The 23,753-nt window shown below is 38.9% G+C and overlaps 2 protein-coding genes across 3 annotated transcripts in view; one reads left to right on the top strand and one right to left on the bottom strand.

The window, feature by feature from the left end:
* The window catches only part of ANLN (anillin actin binding protein), a 28,323-nt gene extending 8,760 nt beyond the window's left edge, over positions 1 to 19,563 (top strand). The window contains exons 6-25 of one of the 2 annotated variants that reach the window (XM_033164983.1): positions 1,199 to 1,389; positions 1,510 to 1,617; positions 1,846 to 1,951; positions 2,755 to 2,871; positions 5,035 to 5,261; positions 5,474 to 5,625; positions 6,170 to 6,317; positions 6,708 to 6,843; positions 7,678 to 7,860; positions 9,119 to 9,248; positions 10,218 to 10,266; positions 10,356 to 10,412; positions 11,370 to 11,408; positions 11,635 to 11,656; positions 12,067 to 12,179; positions 13,367 to 13,420; positions 16,089 to 16,175; positions 17,436 to 17,543; positions 17,901 to 18,073; positions 18,723 to 19,563. In XM_033164983.1, coding sequence (XP_033020874.1) covers positions 1,199 to 1,389; positions 1,510 to 1,617; positions 1,846 to 1,951; positions 2,755 to 2,871; positions 5,035 to 5,261; positions 5,474 to 5,625; positions 6,170 to 6,317; positions 6,708 to 6,843; positions 7,678 to 7,860; positions 9,119 to 9,248; positions 10,218 to 10,266; positions 10,356 to 10,412; positions 11,370 to 11,408; positions 11,635 to 11,656; positions 12,067 to 12,179; positions 13,367 to 13,420; positions 16,089 to 16,175; positions 17,436 to 17,543; positions 17,901 to 18,073; positions 18,723 to 18,846 — 2,324 coding nt within the window. In that variant the 3' untranslated portion in view covers positions 18,847 to 19,563. The remainder of the gene's footprint in view (positions 1 to 1,198; positions 1,390 to 1,509; positions 1,618 to 1,845; positions 1,952 to 2,754; positions 2,872 to 5,034; positions 5,262 to 5,473; positions 5,626 to 6,169; positions 6,318 to 6,707; positions 6,844 to 7,677; positions 7,861 to 9,118; positions 9,249 to 10,217; positions 10,267 to 10,355; positions 10,413 to 11,369; positions 11,409 to 11,634; positions 11,657 to 12,066; positions 12,180 to 13,366; positions 13,421 to 16,088; positions 16,176 to 17,435; positions 17,544 to 17,900; positions 18,074 to 18,722) is intronic. The other variant, XM_033164984.1, reaches the window with a different exon arrangement.
* A 3,797-nt stretch (positions 19,564 to 23,360) lies between these two features.
* AOAH (acyloxyacyl hydrolase) overlaps positions 23,361 to 23,753 on the bottom strand; it is an 83,541-nt gene continuing 83,148 nt past the window's right edge. The window contains exon 21 of the mRNA XM_033165905.1: positions 23,361 to 23,644. Within this exon, the coding sequence (XP_033021796.1) occupies positions 23,516 to 23,644 (129 nt within the window). The 3' untranslated portion in view covers positions 23,361 to 23,515. The remainder of the gene's footprint in view (positions 23,645 to 23,753) is intronic.

Raw genomic sequence — 23,753 nt, 5'->3', positions numbered from 1 at the left:
AAAAAATGTTTTTTGTAATTTCTTCGCACTTAAGATGTTTATAAGTTGTATTAAAGAACTGCAGAAATGATAACTGAGCTTTAAATAAACAGATCCTCTGCATATATGGTATTCGGTATTGAGTAAAGTTTCTTGCAGTTCTACACATGAATTGATGGCAACTTAAGAGATGACTTGTTGAAATGTACTCAAATGTATTGGTACCATGTAGCCTCTATGCTACTGTGTGTCAGACCCCTTAATTTCTCTTCCTCCACGTATTTTATGCTATTCTGATCCAGTGCGTGTTTATTTAGAAGTAATTCCTGGTGTGTTAATTTGAACATACTCTGGGGTAATGCCTTTTGATTTGGAATTGCTTAAATTCTTTTATTTTACTGTGCTGGAAGACCTCTTTGTCATAAGAATTATGACTTATTTAAAAGGTTCCATTTTTGAAATTGGAGACGAAGAATAATTATCTGAGCATTTTCAAAACTAGTTTCACAGAGTTACATCAGCCTGTGCAATTAGGTTTCTGCCAAGATAAAAGTGTCTGGATTCTGCATGGTGGTATTTGATATTGGGCTGCAGCTTTTAAGAAAATGTGCATTTCCAGATAAAAGTTTTTAAAATGTTAAGATGCTTAGTATTTTCTACAGTAAATCTGCTTTCTCACTTGGTTATGGATGTCTGACCTTCTGATCTAAATTGGATGAAAGTAACTCTTGTTGAACCATGGGCGGCAGCTTGAAAGCACTTCTGTTGAAGCTTTGGAAAGCTAATCTCTTAGGGATTCCAGAGACCTAGACTGAGAATTTGTGTACCTTACCTCAGTTGCAAAATTAGGGTCTTTAGTATTAAAAGTTTTTGGGATGGATACAAAGGGCTGTAGACAACCCTAGCCCTACTCAGAGTAGACCCATTAAAAATAATGGGCATGATTAACTTCAGACCATTAATTTCAATGGGGTTATGAGTGCAACTTAGTTGGATACCGCTGCAGAATGATGCTTATGTGTATAAATAATTATAGCCTTTTGGGAAGTGCTTCTGCTTAACTGCCCCAATTCTCATCAGAACATGTTCAAATATGGAATCTAGTATAGTTGTATAATTATGTGTATGAAGAAGAAAAGAATAATGCCGCACTTCAGTGTTACTTCTAAATAATGAAGAACCTAACTTGTTAATGAAAAAAAATCCATTGTTCTTCTAGGAGGATCAGGGATTAAGCCTTTTCTGGAACGTTTTGGAGAGCATTGCCAGGAGCGTAGTACACAAAGTCCTGTTATCACTGGAGGACACAGGACTCCCATTATCACTCCAAATACAAAGACAATCCAAGAAAGACTCTTCAGACAGAATGAAGTATCCTCTACTGCTAGTCTAGCACAGCAGCTCAAACAGGTATGAGTTTCTACTTGTCTGTAAGAACATACGGAATGATTAGACTTGAATATTAGACATCTGTTGGAGATGTAGTGCATAAACTGAGACTGCATCCACTTTTGTCTCGAATGTTTTCAGGAACGTGAAAGAGAACTTGCATGCATCAGAGGCCGCTTTGACAGGGGCAACTTGTGGAGCGCTGAAAGAAAAGAGAACTCCAAGAAAAAACGCCCAGAAACAAAACCGGTAACATACTGGAATTTATTGTAAGGGAATCTGTAAAACTGCTTTAGGTTATTTATTATTAAATTTCTTTCTAAATCACTATTCATCCAAAGATCAAAAACATACAGTAAAAATTCCCCAAAATATTGAACATAACAGGTAATATTGAATACAACTAAACTAATTGGACACCAGTCGAATATACCCTGATGACTTGACTTAAAGGCCTGAATTATCTTACTTTTCTAGGAGAGTTTGGTTCAGGTTAACTCAAAGCACCTTCCCAATTCTGATGACAACTCACAGGGAGCTGAAGAAAAGGCTGTAGAGATTGCCATAGAAGGCATAACTTCTGGTAAGAATGCTCTGATAAAACTGCTCTATGGTAAAACTATCTGAACATGAAAGAATAAGTCTGAATCATGACTAGTAAATTGTTTGATAGAAGCCTAATTTATGTTTCAAAGTGCCCATAACTTCCCTTACAGCAAGGGTGGAGAGCGTATGGCACTCCATATGTTGTTGGACTCTATTTGCCTCTGTCAGATTACAGGAGTCATTGTTTAGCATTACCTGGACAGCTGCAATTTTTCCACTACTTTGTAAATGCCATGTGAGACACATAGCTGTCAACTTTCCCTTTTTTTTGCGGGAACTTCCCTTATTCCCGCGCCGTTTCCCATTGCAAAAAAAGGAAGGTTGACAGAGACATACATTTACCCCCATCCATCCTCTCCTTGGGTAGAAAATAACGCCTGGCCTGGGTGATTGGATAATTGTGATTTCCATCCCTGGAACTTGGAACTTTCCAAATTCAGTATGAAAATGACATATGGGCAGGATAGGAAGGGTGTGTGTGTGTTCACTATATTGTCTATTATCTCCAATATTTATACGAATTACTAAGAATCGTAAGGCGTGCCTCTTAGAACTTTAGATAGAAATGTCAGATTAATAGGACTACTACATATTGCTGCCTGAGGGGCGAGATTTCTCATACCAGTCTCTTCAGCAAGTAGATGCTGGATATCTCAAAGTCTTTCAAGAAATCTAGCCTAGTACAAGTCCATTGTAAAATGGCCTAACGTAGATTAGTTATGAACTTTATTTAATAACTGCTTGCTCTACTTAAGTAATTTATTCCTTGGAAACTTACAGGTGCTTCAGAACATGAAAAGACAGAAGAGCTCAGTCCCTTGAAAATCTTTTCACCACAGACTCCGGTAAAAACACTTTCCAACTCAAACCTTGAGCAACCTCCTGAGGAACAGAAAGGTTTGTATTTCCTAATTCTTTATACTAAATTGGTCTAGTTATCTAGGCTTTGTGCTTCAAAGATTGTCTGGTTTAAACCTTGTGCCCTAAACCACTGATGGTCTTTAACAGTGGTCAGCAACCTTTTTCAGCTGTGGGCCGGTCCATCGTCCCTCAGACCATGTGGTGGGCCGGACTATATTTTGAAAAAAATAAATGAACGAATTCCTGTGCCCCACAAATAACCCAGAGATGCATTTTAAATAAAAGCACACATTCTACTCATGTAAAAACACAGATTCCTGGACCGTCTGTGGGCCGGATTGAGAAGGCGATTGGGCCACATCCGGCCCACGGGCCTTAGGTTGCCTACCCCTGGTCTTTAAGATGCAGCTGAGCTCTTTGATAGTAATTGGAAAATATTACGTAGTGACAATGTATGTCTGGAAAACTGCCTTGGTGAAACCACACCGGGAGTTCTATGTCCCGTTCTGGGTACTGCGATTTAAGAATGAGTTTGAGCTGGAAGGTGTGCAGAGAAGGGGGACCAGGATGATCAAGGGTCTGGAAACTGAGCCTTATGTGGAATAGTTGAGGAAGTTGCATATGTTTAGCCTGGAAAAAAGACTGAGAGGACATACGGATTTAAGGACTGTCGTATGCAAGATAGAGCAAGCTTGTTTTCTCCTTACCTGAAGGGTAGACTTAAACCAATGGATTCAAGTATAAGAAAGGAGATTCCGACTAAACATCAAGAAGAAAGTTCTGACAGTAAGTGCTGTTTGACAGTGGAACAGACTCCCATGAGAGGTCTACCACCTCCTTGGAGGTTTTTAAGCAGAGGTTGGATGGTCATCCGTTCTGAATGCTTGAGTTGTGATTCCTGCATTGCAGGGGGTTGGACTAGATGACCCTTAGGGTTTGTACTCTACAATTCTATGATTCTATAAATTTATATCACACCCTTCAGGGGGAGGGCAAATAAAAACAAAACTTACTTGAGCCACTGAACCTGTTTTTAGTATTTGTTTGAGGAAAGGCACTAATATTATCAAAGAAGGAAAGTTAGGGGGGAAAGGCTGTCGGCATTCACTGTCAATAGGGGTCCTCCAGAATTTTTGAGTGCATTGTCAACAATATGTTGATGACACACAGCTCTGCTCCTTTACACTTGCAGGTGTGACAAAGACAACCTCTTGCCTCGGTAATGAACTAGATGAAAGCCAATAAACTGAAACTTAATTGAGACAAGACTGAGACACAGTTAATGGGTTGTTCTCTTGAACAAACAGATGGGGTGTGACCTGGTCTGGATGGAGTTATTCTCTCTAGCTATTACTGTTGCTTGAGGGTCAAGTGGCCTCAGTGGCATGGAGTACTGTCCATCAGCTTAGAGTCAGAGGTCCGCCTTTATCTAGACGGGTACAACCTAACTTCTGTTGTGTATACTCTGGCAAGCTCTAGATTCGATTACTGCAATATGTTACATGTGGGACAATCTCTAAAGATGCTTTGGAAAGTTCTGCTGGTGCAGAATTTGCGTGTCAAATTGTCGACCTGTGCAGGATGGTCTGAATATATAATGCCAATTCTGGAACAACTGCACTGGCTACTCTTCGAGGCTCAATTCAAAATGCCCACTTTGACCTACGGTATAAAGGCTTGTGTAGCTTAGGTATTCCCCAAGGACTGTCTCTCCCCACATGAACTGACCCGGACCCCACAGTTGTCATCTGAGGCCCGTCTTTGGTCTGGAGGATGGTGATACAAGAATAAGTGGTGCCTTTCCATCCTGCTCTTACAATGCTCTCCCCCAGGGAGGCATGCTGGTGCCACATTTATTTGTAGGAACCTGGCTGAACCTTTCCTCTTTACCCAGGCTTTTGGCCCTTAAGTTGAAGGGTTTCAGATATTTGTGGCCTTTTTTGTGGGCACGAGGTCACTAAGACTCCTCTTTTAACTGTATACTATAGATACGTTTTTAGACTTTGTTGCCTGTGTTTGTTTCCATTGGTCTGAATGTAAGTCACTTGGTGAGCCACTTTTGTGAGGACAGCAACTATCATATATAACAATAATAGTAACAACAATCTTCTGGTCCCTCCTGTCCCTAGTCAATATGTGGAGGCTTCTGTTTACCTTTTTAAAAAATAAAGTTAAGACTTTGTGTGTTTTACTTTCCAGACAAAGAGCCCGAGACTCAAGTGAATGACGAAATGAATAGTTCACAGGTGATAAGTGACATCTTTGATGAAGTTCTTCAAGAGGATGGGCCTGACATAGAGAAACTTAAAAAAGAGATGAGTATGACCTTGGAAGCTGATTGTGAGGATGAACAGGAGCCACTGAATATTTCCTCAATGTCCCTCCTGACACCTTTAACAGAGTCTGTTGCTGTTGCAAGTCCAGAGGTAAGAACAGATGCTTAATTTAATGCTGCTATTTGTGTATGTCCAGGTTGTCATAGACTCAAATTCTAGAAAATGAGGAAAACACACCTTCAAACTTGTAATTCTCAGTTTGATATTAAAACCCAGTTCTCTTCATTATAACATGTTGTATTTCTTCAGAATTTAATTACACATAGAATGGTCAAAGATCTATGCTTCTCCCTCTCTTCCAGGTTTTTGCATCCCCAAGTAAATTGGTTGATGAGGGAAGCAATGCAAGTGATGATAGTCCAAATTCCAACAAGTTTCAAAGAACATCTGTCTGCAGAACTGAATCTGGAAGCAGCATTGGGTCCTTGTCAGAGGAGCGTAATCTTCTGTATAGGTAACCGCTCGGCTAAGCATTCTATTTGGCCTCTTAAATTTTAGTACAATGCAGAGAGAGGATTAAAACAGCTAAACCAAGTGTGGGGAACATTTTCTATCCTGAGGGCTACATACACTTCTGGGCAACCTTCTGCAGAGGGCTGGATTCAGATGTCAGTGGTGGGAGATGAAAGAGCCAGTATTGTACGTGTGGCTTATGGAGAGTCTCGGGAACCAGATAGCGAAGCCCCTGGGCTTGATATTCCCCACGCTTGATCTAAGGCTAATCTAGATTTCTTTCTGGAAAATGTCCTCATGAGAAAAGCAGAAGGGCAGCACTGTGGCACTTCCTGAAACATTGACCTAGCCAAGATTGTGTCTTTAAAGAAATCCGCATTGTTATAATCTTCCTAAGGGCGGGCCTAAAAGCTGGTTGTGCGTCTATCTCAATTTGGTGAGGATGAGTCAATCTGTTGTAAACCTTTTCTTGCCTCCGCACTTTCTTAACTTTATTTGGTCAAATACTGTCTGTATCTTTCTAAAACTGAACTTTTCTTTTGAAGTATTGATGCCTATCGATCACAGCGATTTAAAGAAATAGATCGTCCTTCAATAAAGCAAGTGATCGTTCGTAAAGAAGATGTTTCTTCCAGGCTTGAGGAGAAAAGGAATGGAACGTCTGATCAAATTAACATCAAACGCAAATTACAGGTGCTTAAAATGCTGCCTTCCAATCCTAGAAAACTAATTATTCATTCTATCCATTTAATTTTTCCTACAAGGATTATAAACTGCCAACATACATACTTCAGGAGTAAAATGAAGTTACCTGGGGCCGCTAGCAGTTTGGGTTTCAGCATAGTTTTTGAATGCCAGGTTAGAATTAACTATGGCTGATTGTCCATGGTTGAGAGAATTTACTCATAAGGAGGGAGTGTATAATCCTGCAGTCCAATCCTGTAACTGGATAACATGAGCAGAGCTATGTCTGCACCAGCCTAAACTGCTGATGAGATGTGTGTTTCCAAAGAAACTGAAGGAAATGTGACAAAATAATGGGTTGAGGTTTTACTAAGTCTACTTATCTGACTACATGTTTAGGAGCTGAATAATGAAATCAATCTGCAACAAACAGTAATACATCAAGCCAGCCAAGCTCTAAACTGTTGTTTTGATGAGGAACATGGGAAGGGTTCACAAGAAGAAGCAGAAGCTGAGAGACTACTTCTCATTGCAAGTATGGTGGTTGTTTAAAGTGTTGTTTAAAGATGGCTTTCTATGTAAATAAATAGCAGGTTTTATTACCAAAACGATCACAGCATACTGTATTCTTTTTTACTCAGTGATTCTTCAGCAATAAGCTACCTCATCAAATTTTTCCATGCATATAAGATTTGAAGAAACCATTAGAGCAATGTGCCATTCATCTATGAAATTTTCTGCCACCCTGTGGTGATGGCTTTAAGAACATCCTAAAACTTCATGAAGGCTAATTCTGTGAATGAATGTTGGCTTGCCAATGCCTCCATTTACCTCTGAATGTCACCCGCCTAACAGTTCAAAAGCGTGTCAAAGCGCAAGTAGATAAATAGGTACCGCTTCGGCGGGAAGCTAAACAGCGTTTCTGTGTGCTGCTCTGGTTTGCCAGAAGTGGCTTAGTCATGCTGGCCACATGACCCGGAAGCTGTACGCCGGCTCCCTTGGCCAGTAACGCGAGATGAGCGCCGCAACCTCGGAGTCGGACACGACTGGACCTAATGGTCAGGGGTCCCTTTACCTTTACCTTTAAAACTTACTGAAGGCTAATTCTGTGAATGAATGTTGGCTTGCCAATGCCTCCATTTACCTCTGAATGTCACCTACTAAAAGCAAACCCTTAAAGCCATCATTTTTCTTATATCTAGCTGACTTCTGTTCGAAATGAGTTCATTAGATGGAGGTTGGTTTTGATCCAACAATGGGATTCTGTTTTAAACGTTTTGTGGGATGTGCCTGTGACTTGAAAACAACCTGTAATTGGCTATGAAACATATACGCAATAGAAACTACCTTAATTTTTACGTTTGTACAGCTGAAAAAAGAACAGCGTTATTGGAAGAGCTAAACAAACTAAAAAATGAAGGATCTCAAAGCAAGAAGATTAAAGCTGATTCAATGCCTAGTGGAGTTTCTCCATCCAGGGGGTCTGTTACTCTGTCAGAAATGCGCCTACCTCTAAAAGCAGACTTTGTATGCAGCACTGTCCAGAAATCAGGTAATTCCTTTTGCCGTGCTTGTGTGGTTGTAATTATGGTTTAGTGTAGCAGCTGTTATAGAGACTGACCTATAAGTCAGGAAGTCTCTGGCTTGCAGGTTTCCTCTTCGTGAGTTCACTAATTGCTCTTGGGAAAGCTTCTCAAGTCCACCTTCATTTGAACTGGAAGTTTAGGGCAGAGTTACCTTTCTTTACAGCAGGTGGCATGGCATTCTGTGTCTGCAGTACTCCTTTTTCTTTCTTCTTAAAGCGCAGATCAAGCAACATTTCTTTCACCCACCCCCAAATCTCCTAGCTGAAATGATGCCTCTTGCTCTTCATTGAAACTCCCCATTTCCCCAAAATTAATTCTGTTGTGTTCCATTCTCCAGTGATTAGCAGTTTATGTCCCAATAATCAATTTTATGCCTCCTCTTTTTCTTTTTCCGCCACCATTTTCCTCTTGCTTTCCTTCTCTTTCCATATTTAGATTGCTTTCCCCACATTCCTGAAGCCATTGTACACTTTAATCACTGTGTTTAAGCAACTTAAGCTGCTGTTTTTATTGCTCAAGATACCAGCTGCTACTACTACTGTGGCCTTATATCTGATGCCTTCAGCCTTTTCTGCTGCTGCTAGTTTGGTCATTTGAAGGCAGTTGAAGGCAGCAGCAGCAATAGTGAAGACAGGCAGTAGCAGAAGAAGCCAATTGTTGCTGCAGAAGTGCCTTAATGAGTCAGAAGTACTAATAATTGAAACAAAACAGTTTTTGGTTGACTACTTCCCAGAACTGTGAATATAGTGAAATTAAGGAGCACCTGGAAAATGCTAGGAAAACAATAATGGTTTTTAAAAAACAAAACAAAAAAACTGCCACTTTGTATATTTGGGTCGGTGTAGGGTGACATACAGTGCAATCATATATATGTCTCCTTGGAGGTCAGTCCCATTGTGTTCAATGGACTTACTCTGAGTTAATTGGTATAGGATTACAACTTTTGTGATCTTGCCTTGTGTTCAGTTTTGACTAAAATACTTACAGCTTCTCCCTGAGATTCATCATTTCATTTGAATAATGCACCACATTCCATTTCGAAAAATTTTACAAAATCTTTAAATCACTGTGAAACTTGATCCTCCCTTTTTAAATCAACTGTCTTACAAGCCATAAAAAATAAACATAGGTGCAATAAATGAGGCAAAAATGCCAAACCACTTGGTTCTTTTGTTCTCTGCTTTTGTAAAACTGATTAAGAGAGACTGCTTAAACTATTCACAGAAACAGCAAACTACTACTACGTAATAATGTTAAAAGCAGGAGCAGAAAATATGGTTGCTACACCGTTAGCAAGTACTGCAAGTTCCCTGAATGGTGGAGATGCTCTTACTTTCACTACTACTTTTACGCTGTAAGTACTTATTTGTTTAGCTACTTAATTTTATTCTTCTTTATAACTGTTATTTGCTAACCATTTGTGCCCTCCAAAGCTGTTGACAATCACAATGAAGAGTTAAGAACAAAGCTTAGTTTAAAAACACACCAGCAGCTTCAAAAAATAAAGTTCTGGAGATCCAAATGCACATTTAAGGAAAACTTTATTGTCAAACTCTTCCAAAAGAATGAATGTTGCTTTCTCTCACTCCCACCTCAACCCAGTCTTCCTCTTTTCAGATACTGGGAAACGGGAGATTAGCTGCAGTCATTTTAATTAGGATGGCACATAAGAAAATAGTGAGCACTTGCCTGTCTTTGCCACACCTCAAACTGCAGGACTGCTGTCTCTGGTGCCCTTGAACTCCAAAATACACTGCTGTGTTCCAGCTGGAGAAAAAGAGCAGCTCAATACTTGTGCACATGCTTACTATACAGTTCTCTTTGATATCGGGCTGCTAGTTTGGGAGCGGTTCCTACTTGCCTAAAGTAAAATGGCAGGGGTCTGAAGCCCACTTTTGACAAACACTATTGATTTTGAATTCTTAAGCTTTCTGCAGGAGTTTAAGAGAAAAGAATTAATCCCATATGCTCCAGAAGTCTGAAGCTAATCTTGGTTGGGGGATGCTTGAGAGTGAGAGAGCAGCAGAGCTCTGAGTACAGCAGTGAAAGCTACCCTAAGATGGTCTTCCAAAATCTTACAGGCTTACACATGGTCCTGATGTTCCATAAGACAATCAGGAAAAGACATACTTCTCAAGCTGCTTGCCTGGGAACCCTGTACTGCCTCAGGTTGCCCTCTGCTTTTTTTGTGGCCCTTAGGCAGGCATGGATACAGTAGGAGCTACCACAGCTTCTTTTGCGACTTACTTGATTTGCAAAACTTGACTTGGAAATGGTATTAGACTTAGGAATTGAATGTAACCCTTTCTCCCATTTTTTAAAGGCAAGATGTGGCCAGTGACTTTGAGATAAACGTTGAAGTTTATAGCTTGGTATGTATCTCTCACCTTTCGATGGGCATCTATCTTGAGAGAATGCTTGGGAGCTGCAATAGACCCTTAACATCTATTTCATTTATTAGGTACAGAAGAAAGAATCCATAGGCATTGATAAAAGGAAAAAATCAGCTAAGTCAAAGGTAAAGGGAATAATTGAATAACTTGGTGATGTTAATCTGTGCTAAAGTAATTTAATACAGCGGGAAGAACACTTTCAAATCAATAAAACAAAAATGTTCTTTAAGCATATTAAAATTTTGATCAAATTTACTACTTTCTGCCTCATGGCAGACTAAATCTTGAAGTGCTTCAGCTGAATAACTTAAGATCAGTCATCTTGCACGGCATAAAATTTTACTGCCTGAATATTTTCCATAATTGCATCTAGTACATGGTTTCTTCCTCTTTTTTTGCTTCTTTGATGCCCTGTTGTCACTTGTCTGGGGACGTCATTCAGATTGTAACTCAGTGCCCTATACTGCAGCCATGTTGGCTGGTGGCAGGGTTGTTTAAAAATGGAAAGAGTGCGGCCTGTTCATAATCATGTGACAGGAACATGACAAATTTTGTGAATGATTGAAGTAGTGTAGAGTGCTTTAAGCAAAGTGGAGCATCTTGTTCCGTTTGTGGAGTTGCTCTCAGGATCCTTATAACAGCAACCCCATTCTGCAGTTCGTAGTAGAAAGACGCTGTGGTGGGAGGGACAATCCAGCAGACTCTGAGGTGGTCTTCGCCTGCCCACCTTTCCTGCAAAGTTCACCCAGAGCTGGACCTGATTTCTTCAATATGTGCTGCTTGCACTTCTAAAAATGTATTCCCTGAGAAATTAATAACCTGAAGGTTCCAAACAAATGCCAGCCACAATTGTGATGTGTATGCAGATGGACTCTATGAAGTATGTATTTCTATACAGCACTGTTGCACATTTTTGTGTGTGTTTGGAAATACATCTGTTTTGGATGCTAACTGCTGACAAACCTAGCTAACTTGTTGACCTTGCTTTAAAACCTAGATGTTCTGTTGTTGTGAGGTCTTTAACAGCCCTGTATAGAATATAACATTTAGAGTGAATTTGTCCCTTCTCTATAATCTCTTAGGCTATTACTCCAAAGAGATTACTGACATCTATTACTGCCGTAAGTATTAATATTTGATTTAAAACTCTCAGACATATAACTTACTTGTGACCAAGGCTTTTATTTCTAGCAAGATATTATCATGCTAGAGATCAGTTACTTGCTTTTACCATACCTGTTCCCTAAACGATCAGTAACTTTCAGCCTTTCAGATGCAACCCCCATCAAGTGCACTGTCTAAAACGTTCTTTTAACAACCTGCTTCCATGTGTTTCTTTTTTGACAGAAGAGCAACCTTCTTACGCCAGGTAAAATTCATCGTTTTTATTGCTTCATTGTCCCATTTGCCGTGAATTGTTTTATGTACACTACTAAAAGCAAATAATTAAGCAGTGTATATAAATGTACTAAATAAATAAAAATAAGCAAAATATATTTATAATAAGTAAATAAAAGTTTTGTCTGTAGATGGTGCTTTTGTATGTTGCCACAGATGCCAACTTAAAGGCTGCTGCTCCTGTTTGAGAGGAGAGGAAATACCTCTTCTAAGAGGGTACTGGCCATCTACAGTTTTTATTGCTTACAAATATTTGGCAACATTTAAAAAAAATAAGGGATTCCTTCTTAGTTGAGAGAGAGGTTTTTAATTGGTTAGATTATTTCCCCCCCTTTACATGTATGTTTAAATTTAAGGTATACTTAATTTTTTTCTTTACAGTCATGGCAAGTCCAGGTGGACCCAATGCTGTGCGCACAAGCAACTTTGTTCTTGTTGGTTCACACAAAATTTCCCTATCTTCAGTTGGGAGTACCAGATTCTTGCTGGACAAGGTAATCAACATTGATTTGTTTTTTCAATATATTTTAGTATGTAGTTTTAGCTTAGTGCCTCCCTGCATTGCCACCCAACTTTCTTGCCCTTGTAGGTAACTGAGTGTAAATCTCTGCTTGTATCCGTGCATGAAAATACTCAACACGTACATAATGATTGCTTTATTACTTAAGTGGCCGTGCTGTAAAGTAAGTAATACTCTTTGCTGGGACCTAAAATGTCCAAAATAGTTGTCCATTTAGGAGACAGTTTCTGAGGATGGGAGGGGTGGAATTCTTTATCATTGATTCCTAATGGTATTTAAAACAGATGCTTCTGGAAAAGGCAAGCCAATGCTTATATAGTTGCCATTACTCTGCTTGAGGAGATTAAAATGTTAATAGCTTAAGAATGTTGATCTACTACTGCTGCTTTTCTTAAAATGGGGGGGGGGGTCCTTGAAGCCTAATGCAGGGATTACTGGGCTTCCTAAAGATTAACTGTAGGTCTTAGAAATTATTTAAGATTTCTTGGCCATTCCTGAGCAGTTTCTTTTTGTAATAATGGAGGTGCTTAGTAGTTGGAAATGCAAATGCACAACTTAACCACACTAGCTGTCCTGATGGTTTTCATTCACACAAATATTAGTACAGTGGTACCTTTGTTTACGAACTTAATCCGTTTTGGAAGTCCACTCTTAAACCAAAACCGTTCTTAAACTGAGGCGCGCTTTCCCTACTGAGGTCTCCCAACGCTGGTGTCCTTCCACCGTTCAGCTTCCGTTCTTAGACCGAGGTAAAGTTCGCAAACCGGGACAGTACTTCCGGTTTTGCGGAGTTTGTAAACCGAATAATTCGTAAACAGGGCTGTTCCTAAACCAAGGTACCACTGTACTAGGAGCTTGAACTGGGAAACTAAATTTCACATTTGATACATACTATGAAGCAGAGCTTCACTTGTAAGCATATGTGTGTTTCAGCTCTACCTTGGCTGTCCAGTACATTGAACCATTTCTGCAACTTGCTTCATTTCTTTCAGTAGGAAACTGACCAGCAGTTTAGGTTGGGTATGTCACTCTGAAGCTTACAAATAAAAGCTGAAACAGAACCTTGCAAGGCGCGTAGTTGGCGTCATGCTGCTGTTTTTATCTTTTCCGTTTTGTTTTGCTTTTAGTTGCATTCAGCGTTGCTCATTTCTTTTTTCCTAGATAAATTATGGAATTAAAGAAAAAGAGCTGTTGGGTTGTTTGTTCCAGGATAAGGTTGCTAAGTTTTCTTCCAAAACAGTTCCCAGTGCATGCTGCTTATGTCTTGTTACTAAACTTTGCTCATTGCTATACTGACACGCTGCTTTAAGGACCACGTTAAGAGTCTCAGAACTGGAGATTTGGTGAATGAAAGTTAACTTTTAGGAAGAATGTCAGGTGGGGTTTTGTGTGTCAAGCAAATCTCTGGGAGCCTGACTTTTGAACACACTATCTGTGTAAAAATTTCCTTGGCTATGTAAATAGCAGCCAGTTTCATGAAGAACTTGTTTTGCTGAGAGACGTTCTCATTTTTCAGCATTGTATGTATCCCTTCTGGCTTGAAGCTCTGGTTTGGCTTTCCCTCTACCTAAATCAGAAGCTAAAAATGGGACACTGTAAAATTTGCGAAATTTAGCTTACTCATCTTGTTAACCCACCTTTCTGAAATTTGGGCAGTACAATGCTAACCTTCCTAGTTTCTACTAAGGTAAGAGTAAATTGCAGTATTAGCAGGCTCTGTTCATTTTACTTTAGAGAGCTAGTGTTAGAAGTATGGCTGGTAACTTGGGAGGCGTTAAAAATATATCTAAGTTGTCAAAATGAGAATGGCCTAGATAGCAGGTGCACAACCTCCCAATAAATTACTCTTGTATCACTTTGGCACAAGCTTTTTTGGCTTTTGCTACAAATGATGGCTGCAGTCCATTATTACCTTCAGTGCTCTTGTCCTTGTACCTCGTTCATTGTCCTTGTACCAAGGGGATCTTATATATATGCACTGTAACTAATCATGGAAAAGCAAGGAAAACCTGTGTAACACGGGGTTTCAGACAGTGTGCTCAGCTGTAGCATTACGTTCCAGTTAATGCTTTAATGATAACTGCTGAAATTCTGTGTAGTTCTTATTTTACCAAGATTTACTGGCTGAATTCTGCACTTTGGTTTTTTTACACTTACATTTTCCCCAAAACAATCTAATCACATTAAATTACTGAAGCTGAAATAAAAGGAAAATATTGATATGCAAGCCTGTAAGGATATGGCCCACCCTTTATGCCAGAAGAACTTTCTTTGTTGGTGTTGGTGACATCACAATCAAAAAGAGGAACATTTAAGTAGGTGTGCAAACCATATTGCATTTTAGCTGCATATAAAACAATTTGTCACTTACTTGCTTTCTGAAGCTATTAGCCTCTTGACCACTCTGCAACAATCCTTTACCTTCGCTTATATCTACATATCCTGTTACTACTGCAGAATAATAGAGACCGAGGTTACCTACCAGTAGCTATTAAAGTCTGCCAGCTTTTGTTATAAGCAGAAATGAAACTGACATCCGATGCAAATTCCACTGGATATAAACCATCAGTGACTTGTATGATATATAGACTGTGTAAAACATGTCTGGCATGTTATTACAGACTGAAAAAGAGAGATTCTTCAGTGCTTCATTTAAAATGAAAGAAAAGATGGGGGAAACGGCATAAATTATTCTCTGTGCACGAATGCAGATTAATCTAAATGTGTGCTTAAAAAGCAAACCCATTGGTGTCTTGAATGACCTGTGCAATAGATTTGGGACAGAAGTAAATTCACTACTGTATTTCTAAAATGTATATAGGAATGCCATATCTGCATCTGGAATTGTAGTGTTCCAAGTACACAGCTACCAAATTGAAGCTCTTGATTTAACACCTGGAACTTGTCTTGCTTATCTTTGCTTATACCATAGAGTATTTACAGAAGAGTTAAAGCATACTATTAAATTCACTTCTGAAAATGTGCTGATTTATCAGAGCTGAATTGTCATGTTGCTTCATAAAAGCAACAAATGGGTGTGCTGTACTGTTTTGCTATTCATTAGGTTTTTGAATACGTACAAAGTATACCGAAATTGGCTGTAGTGACATGACCAAACTTTGGAAAGTTTGTTTGGGTCCTTCAAGTGTGCTGTCGGTATTCCTGGGAGAAGTGGACTTCCTGCTTTGTGCTGTGTTTTAAGTCTTGCTGGAGGTGATGGCCTTGGCCTCTTCTTTTGGGTGTTACTTGGCTGTACTGGCTTATCCAATAATAAAAATGCACAATACCACAACTAAGACGAGTGAGATTTTCTTTTTTTTAAAAAAAACCCACATTATGAGTGGGTTTTGTGTTTGAAAAAAACTAGGCTGTAAGACTTCAAGCTCGCTGGTTGAAGGTATTTTGCATCTGCTAAGTCAATCATGCGTGTATACATGGTACAATTGCCTCTTCTGAGGACTAGGGTGAAAATCATGTGTGTGAAATATTCTGCTTGCTTTTAAAAAAGCCAATAACAGTATTGCTAAACTTGGTAGAATAAATCAACATTCTTCTTACTGAACCATGTGTATTTTAACAGCTGTGTCAAGCCTTGTGCTGGCAATGTTTTCCCATCTTACTCCCTAACTTTCTCCAGCTTGGTGGCAATCAATTCTAGGGAACCTTGCTTGTGGTTTTCTTCAGCCTCTGACCATTAAATGGCCAGATACAACTTCCTCTTCTCAAAGGCTTCTGGAATCCAAGCATTCAAACTTTCAGCTGAAATATGTGTGAAGAAGGTTGTGCAATGATGCTCACGAATAACTGTTTTTTGTCTTCATGTAGACGTGACTTGTTAAAGAGAAACACAATTATTAGAATCTTCGATCTATTTATTTTTCAGGTTCCTTTTTTATCTCCCCTGGAAGGTCATATTTATCTGAAAATTAAATGTCAAATAGATTCTTGTGTGGAAGAGAGAGGTTTCTTGGTAAGTTTTCAGTGAATGCAAGTATAGATCTTTATCACATGCACACACTGTTGGTGGCAAGATGAAAAAAATAGGTATATAAAATGAGAATTCCTGCATGCCAAGGTTAAGGTTTGGGGCAAGTACTCTTTGGTGAGAGAACCCCAGCAGATACATAAAATCACAAAATATGCAGCAAAGAAAGGGTGGAAATAGAGGCTGTCAGACCTTTAAAATATATACCCTTGTGAATTCAAAAACTTCCCTCTTCACATAGCATAGAAAAAGACCATGCTTGGTTTACTTTACAAACCCCTTAAAGGCCAGGTCATCAGTCAGAAAAGTTGCACAGGCAGTAAAACATGACTTAGTTGCAAAGTGGTGAACGTTCCTAAACTATTGGTATAGAAACTCAAGAGGCTTGTGAGAGCTATTCACATGCTGAATCCATTGGGTAAACTGAAGGGGAACAAACACTTGATTATCTAGTCTATCCCAAGGTGAGCTAAACGTGGCAGGATAACTTACTTAAGCATGCTGGTTAGATGAGGCTCATTATCTCCCCCCCCCCCTCCCCACTTGTCTAGCTGATCTTTAGCAGGAGTGAAATTCTAGAATTGTTCTTAGAAGTTTATCCTGATACATAGGGTTAATAAAAGCTTATGTACATGGCAAACCATTCTGTAAGCCTCATGTGACTCTTTAGGTTCTGGCTAACACAGCAGGGCTAGACTTATTTCAAAATTCCTTTAAAAGCAGTTATTAATGTGATCATGGCTGTTAATCCACAATTATTAGTTTAGCTGACCTGTTACTGCTGGATCCAGCAGGTGGCACCATGTGCTATACAAAACCACAATCCCAAGATAGGAATATCTGTGTATGTTAGAATTGTGCTGCATTGATTACATCTTAAGAAAGGCACTATCTGAAGGACGCAGTAAAGTCTTTAGACGTGCCACAGGAAAATAACATAAAATTTAGAAGTGTGTATTGTGATTTTATGATACCTTTTATCAGTTTATAACAAAAAAAGCAGGATGGAAACTCCAGATATTTGCAGGTGTGGAGTGCTGGCTGCTTGAAGGCCCATTTATGAGAGCTGGGAGAGTGGGAGTGGGCATACTTGCTGAGATATACAGTATATGGGTGGGCAGAGAAAAGTGGCAACAGGAGTTGCAGTGTTTTCAGTTGCTAAAGGTTCAAGGAAACCTGTTGGACTTAACTTGTGAAGAAATGTGTCGGAAGAGCATTGTTGTTCAGCGATCTTTCTCTCTCCAGACTATGTTTGAAGATGTTAGTGGCTTTGGGGCCTGGCATAGGCGCTGGTGCGCTCTTTCTGGAAACTGCATCTCCTACTGGACTTACCCGGATGATGAAAAACGAAAGGTAATTATTGGGCTAAAAAGTACTTAAACTAGAGGCTGTGTAGATCTTGTTCTAGCCTGAACTTCTGCAACATTGAGACCTTTTTGTCAGGCTTTACTTCAGCTGAAGTAATTCAGGGTGCATCCATGTGTTGCTGTAGCAGCATTGCTTTGTGGCTACATCTGCTGCTCTATAACATTTGTTAAAAAGACTAAGTGGTGTGAATGACCTCACATCTTTGTGTGCAGCTTTCGGAGGCAGCTATGGGCACTCTGTCAGGAATCCAATCCTCCACATTGAGGCAGAAACTGAAATGCTACATTTAAATTCTTTATTTCTCTGTGTTGTGAACACTTGGTTTTTTTCTTTTCCTTTCAGCATCCAATGGGTTCAATAAACCTGGCAAACTGCACTAATCGTCAGATCGAACCAGCTAACAGAGAGTTCTGTGCTCGGCCGAACACTTTTGAGCTCATTACGGTTAGGCCCCAGAGAGAGGATGACAAGGAAACACTAGTCAGTCAATGCAAAGACACGCTTTGTGTTACCAAGTAAGTTAACTCGCTTGATTTTAGTCTGTTGGTGCAAAGCCAAGTCTTGAAACACCTTAAATATTAAACCAAATTATTTTAGTGCGAGTGTCCATTAAACCATATCCCATAACGTGCACTAGGGTGATATCCAACCTGACACAACCTGTTCACACAAGAGCTGGGTCTTGTGGGTGTCTTGGTCTTGCAGAAGATGTTGGGCCCCTGCTACTATGCTTTGTGCACCACTGCTTGTGCCATGCCAACGATCAACAATGCCTTAGGGCAGCCTTCCCAAACCCAGTCCCCTCCAGATGTTGATAAATTTTTATTCCTACCACCCTTGATCATTGGGCCATTCTTCCTAGGGCTGATGGGCATTGGAAGGCACCAGCTTAGGAGAGGCTGGCCTAAGTTTACTGTTTTCCTAAGATCAGGGCATATTACTTCCTCATTTCCAATTAAATTTGGATTCCTTTACTTGGACGACAGGTATATCTGCACTCTTCATCTAGTCATGAGGTTGATTTGGGAATTTTGCTGTTACTATTGTTGTGGATCTTATTGCAGGGTTATAAGGTACTTCTAGAGATTATCGTCTTTGGTAATGAAACTGTCCCACAGGCCTGTAGGTCAATATTAATGCTTAATATTTCATTTTTTTTAAAAGGAACTGGTTATCAGCTGATACTAAAGAAGAGCGTAATCTGTGGATGCAAAAACTCAACCAAGTTCTTATTGACCTTCGCATGTGGCAGCCTGATGCTTGCTATGTGCCTATTGGGAAACCTTGAGCTGCGGGAAAGATTTCTCACGGGAGCTTGCTTCAAGCCACATGCTGTGCTCTTAATGTAGACTTTTTATATGAGGTCCCTTGGGATTATTCATTACACTTCATGCTTTAAAATCTGGAAGGAGAGGTGGTGTTATATTAGGCTCCTTGCTGCATTAAGAGTTCTAACTCTTCTAGGATTGGAGTATGGTAGTAGCTGTGTTTTTAAGCTCTATTTGGCTGTGCTAAATATTTTTATATATAATATTTCTTGAAATCTGTAGTGCAGTACACAATTAAAGTACCAGTTTATTTTAATTGATCAGAGCTCAGTTTATTTCAAGAACTGAACAAAAATCAGCACAGGAGGAAAAAAAACCTTAGAGCTTTATCAGTGTGCATGTTTCTCCTAAGAAGGATGCCTCAAAAGTTGTTTAGCTTTAGTGGGAAGCTGAAGCAGGAACTTCAATGATTTATTTATAAAGGTGTTTTTAACGTAATTAGGAAGTTAAAAAGTGAAACACCCCATTGTGTTTAATGTTCAGAATATTTGGCACTTGCAAAAAGTGTCTGTCTTGAGAACACCATAGAATAGTCATAGAACCCAATAGAAATAATGAGGTTAAAAAGAAAAAAACTGGTGCATGGTTTCGCACATATGGTTTACAGCTATGATCAATTATGAAGTACATTGCACATTTTCTTAGAAAACATGTATGTAGTTTTCTTGAAGCTGCTTTAAAAAAACATTTATTTACTCTTATATATCTAGCCATTTTCATGCATTTCCTAGTTTGAATGAATTTAAAACTTTCACTGATCTGATCACTAGGAGAGTAAGATGAATTTCATTTAGCTGTCGCAATATGCAAAGTAATATTTCTGAGAATCCAACTTCAGCTGATGAGCACAATGTTAAGGCTGCTCACTTAAACAGCAAATGCGCGGTGTTCACAAATGCTTTCCACTGGGTGTCACAATGCTATGTTACTGCTGCATGCATTTTTAGATAGCAGCAATGGGGTACTTCCTCTAAACTGCGATGGCTTTAAGTTGAACACTAACATTTCCCCCCTCTACAGCATATTCTGTATTATCACTTTTAAATACCTGCTTTTTCTGATGTTTTTGAACAATAAGTAAGAACTCTCCCCCATTAAAAAGAAACCTTAAATGTATCAAAAGGGAGTGCCTGCCACTGAGGGTTGTCTTACAATGCTGAAAAAATGTGAGTTTGGTTCCAGAGCATGGAACTGAAAATCTAGACTAATAAGCCTTTCCCAAAATGATGCCCAATATGCCTCTTCTGGCTGCAGTGTTGCACCCAGATGGGTTTTGTGAATGCACTTAATAGGAACCTAGTGCTGATTCATACTGGTAAAACTTGTAGAACAAGTTAGTAAGCAATTTGTTATATAAGGAAGAACAGTTATAAATTTGTGAGAGTACACGGAAAAGTAGAGTAAGTAGAATGTGTTGCAAATAAACTGTGTGAAAGAAGAAATGAAGTAAATTGCTACAAGAGTAAAATAAAATATATCAGAAAGGAAGTGGTGTTTGCTAACTGAGATCTGCTTAATTGACAGTATCAGATGAGTTTGTGCATGTTATAAGTGACACATTTGCAGCAAGCCTCGCCTCACTACTGACCAGAGCTTGGGAAGAAGAGGGAGCCAAATATTCTGGGGACGACAGCTGGGTCCTCCCCAATAATGTTACAGCCTTGGAAAAGCAGCAAGACTCTAGTTGAGAACATAGGAAAACAGGATGATGAAGTGGCAAATCACTTCCTGGTCAATTCAGAAGAAAGCAAATCAATTTGGCAAATGATTTCAGCTACAGTAAATAGCACTGCATTCATTTTTAAAAAAACAAAAACCAGCCAGCTGCATGTGAGGCAAATAGCATTTGATTAAGACCTTTAACACAACAATAATGGAACTCGCTTCCTACTGATTTAACTTTATATATGTATACAAGCTCAGACAGATGCTGATGAGACTTCGAAGCAATTCAAAGGGGAAAGTGACAACATGTTTGAATTGACTCCAATTTGAATATGCATAAAATCCTGAGTATGATGGATTTACTTTTTAAAAATTGACTCATTTCAATAAGGAATTGATTAGGAAATTTATCCACAAGTCTTTCATAAATAATCCCTATTGCAAAACTTCATGAAATAGCACTAAACTGTAAAACCTTTGCAGGCATGTGCTGTGCCATATAATATGCGTGATAATCTTTATCCCCATGAATTTTAAGGATATTTTGTTAGCTTTATTTTAGAAATAAAGTATAAATGCATAACTAACTGCTCATGATTCCTTCTGCCTGTTATTCAGTGTATTTATACTTACATACTTTACTTAATCTGTTGTACTAATCTTATGAACAAAGTTTAAGGTCTCACGGATTCACACAGAAAGGAAAGGAAGAAATTAAGTTTCCCAGTTGGATGGACATAACCCAGCATATTGGGAGTTTTTAATCAGCCCCGAATAAAAGAAACACATAATAGACTTTTCGCCAGCCCTGTGCCCCATGGCTTATCCAGTTCTTTCCCTGGCTCACCCAAGACAGCTTTTTGTTCCTAGTAACTCCTTTGGGCATTTTATATAAGATTAGATTTTTCTTGCTTATAAATTAAAAAGATAAGGCTAAAGCAGGAATCCTTATCTGCTACTTCTCTAAATGAAATTCAGGGGATACACTTCATTCACTAAAAAATGCATAGCTGAATTATATATTAACTAGATCAAATCTATACATTTACCTCCAAACCCAAATGTCCGTAAAACATGAATGAAATAAGTAAAGCCATTCCATTTTGTTAAAAGCTTTCCAAATCTATATAAATAATGGTTAAAACGAGCCTTTTCCAATTTACATAATCTTTAGCATTTACCATTCTCCAGATACTACACACTGTTCTTGTTTTAAGAAATCCTTATTTAACCATTTTTGCACCACATGATCAAAGCTTAAACCTAATATCATTGCAAAAAACATAGTTGCAGTTCAGTAATGATACAGTTCAGTAATTGATGCTTTTGAATTATCAAACTTATCCATCCTTAAAGAAATCAGCCCTGAGTGCACACTGGAAGGACAGATCCTGAAGTTGAGGCTCCAGTACTTTGGCCACCTCATGAGAAGAGAAGACTCCCTAGAAAAGACCCTGATGTTGGGAAAGATGGAGGGCACAAGGAGAAGGGGACGACAGAGGACGAGATAGTTGGCCAGTGTCTCGAAGCGACTAGCCTGAGTTTGGTCAAACTGCGAGAAGCAGTGGAGGATAGGCGTGCTCGGCGTGCTCTGGTCCATAGGGTCACGAAGAGTCGGACACGACTGAACAACAACAACAACAATGATACAGGAAGATAAAATGAGTAAAGATAGCTCTTTACCTGGTTTTGGAAATATTAATATTGATGCTTCATTCCGTAACTGGGATTTAACCTTCAGTTAATGTAGAAATAATTAAGGATGAAGTTGAAGATCAGGATGGGAAATTAGAGGGGTAGCTGGAGAATACAGACCAGAAATTGGATATCAAACTTAATAGTATACTTGAGCTCTTAAATGAAAATTAGGGGAATATGGAAATCACATATATTCACTGTGAATATGGAAAGACCGTAAATTAAACAGTAAGCAAAGGAAGTAGTTTATACAAAGAAGCAGTTAAGGAAGCAAATAAAGATAAAACTAGAAGTACCCAAAGCAATTTCAAATTCAGAGGTATTCTCAAATGGAGAGAAAAGAAAAGCCAGTAAATTATCTTAAAATGTTATTTGAATTTTGACAATGGTTCAGCAGTAGTATTTTTAAAAAACGGTTAACACCAGAGGGAATTTAGCCAAAGAAACTTAATGAGCACAGCTTTACATTGAGGGTCCTTTAAGAAGCAGTTCTATGTGATACGAGCTCGGAGAAAATAAAAGGGCAAATACTCATTTTAGTGACCCATCCAGATGCTTTATTCAAATGATGAAGAAAAAATCAATAGCAGAAATTTTGAATATACAGGTGAAATTCAAAAAATTATAATATTGTGGAAAAGTCCATTTATGTAAGCAATTGTTTTCATTAGCTACTGGAGTTTAATATATGAGATAGACTCGTGACATGCAAAGCGAGATATGTCAAGCCTTTATTTGTTATAATTGCGATATGGCGTACAACTTATGAAAACCCCAAAGTTGAAATTGTTAATTTGGGGTTCTCATCAGCTGTACGCCATAATCATCACAATTATAACAAATAAAGGCTTGACATATCTCGCTTTGCATGTCATGAGTACCTCATATATTAGTTCCACCTTTTAAGTTGAATTACTGAAAGAAATGAACCTTTCCACGATATTCTAATTTTTTCGAGTTTCACCTGTAAAATGCACTATAAATAGAAAATTCCAATTAGATTTAATGGGTATCGGAAACAAATTGACCTTAAGAGGCTTGGTAGATTGATGGGACAAACGGGTGAAAAACCTTGCATAAAAGCAAGCAGTCTCCTATGAGATTCCATAAGTAAAAATTTACCACTGGTGCATTCAGCTTTCCATTCGGCTGCCAGAGAGTTGATAAAGAACTGTTTGCATCCATAAGCCTTTTATGTTCCAATACCCCAAAGGTTACCGTAGCTTGCTTTGTTGGGAAAGGTGTTCTTTATTCTGAATGGTGAAATCAGTGCCCTCCTTGAACTCTGAACACTGCTACAATCTCATCGTTGGATGGATTTTCTTTTCCAAGAACATGAGGCCATTCATCAAGTATCTTCTTCCAGATGATTCTTGCTCCAAGGGCAGAAGCAACCTGGAAGCAGTCAAAACAAAGGCGCAAGTTAGTACATCACTTTTGTTCCATGCAAGGAAGAGCTTCATGTGCTATGTTTGGGCACGTTTAAGCTGCTAGTTGTGGCACA

This window comes from Lacerta agilis, chromosome 12 (assembly GCF_009819535.1).
Source record: "Lacerta agilis isolate rLacAgi1 chromosome 12, rLacAgi1.pri, whole genome shotgun sequence".
Taxonomy (NCBI): domain Eukaryota; kingdom Metazoa; phylum Chordata; class Lepidosauria; order Squamata; family Lacertidae; genus Lacerta; species Lacerta agilis.
The sequence above is the reverse complement of the archived record's forward strand: the minus strand, read 5'-3'. Positions and strand labels throughout refer to the sequence as shown.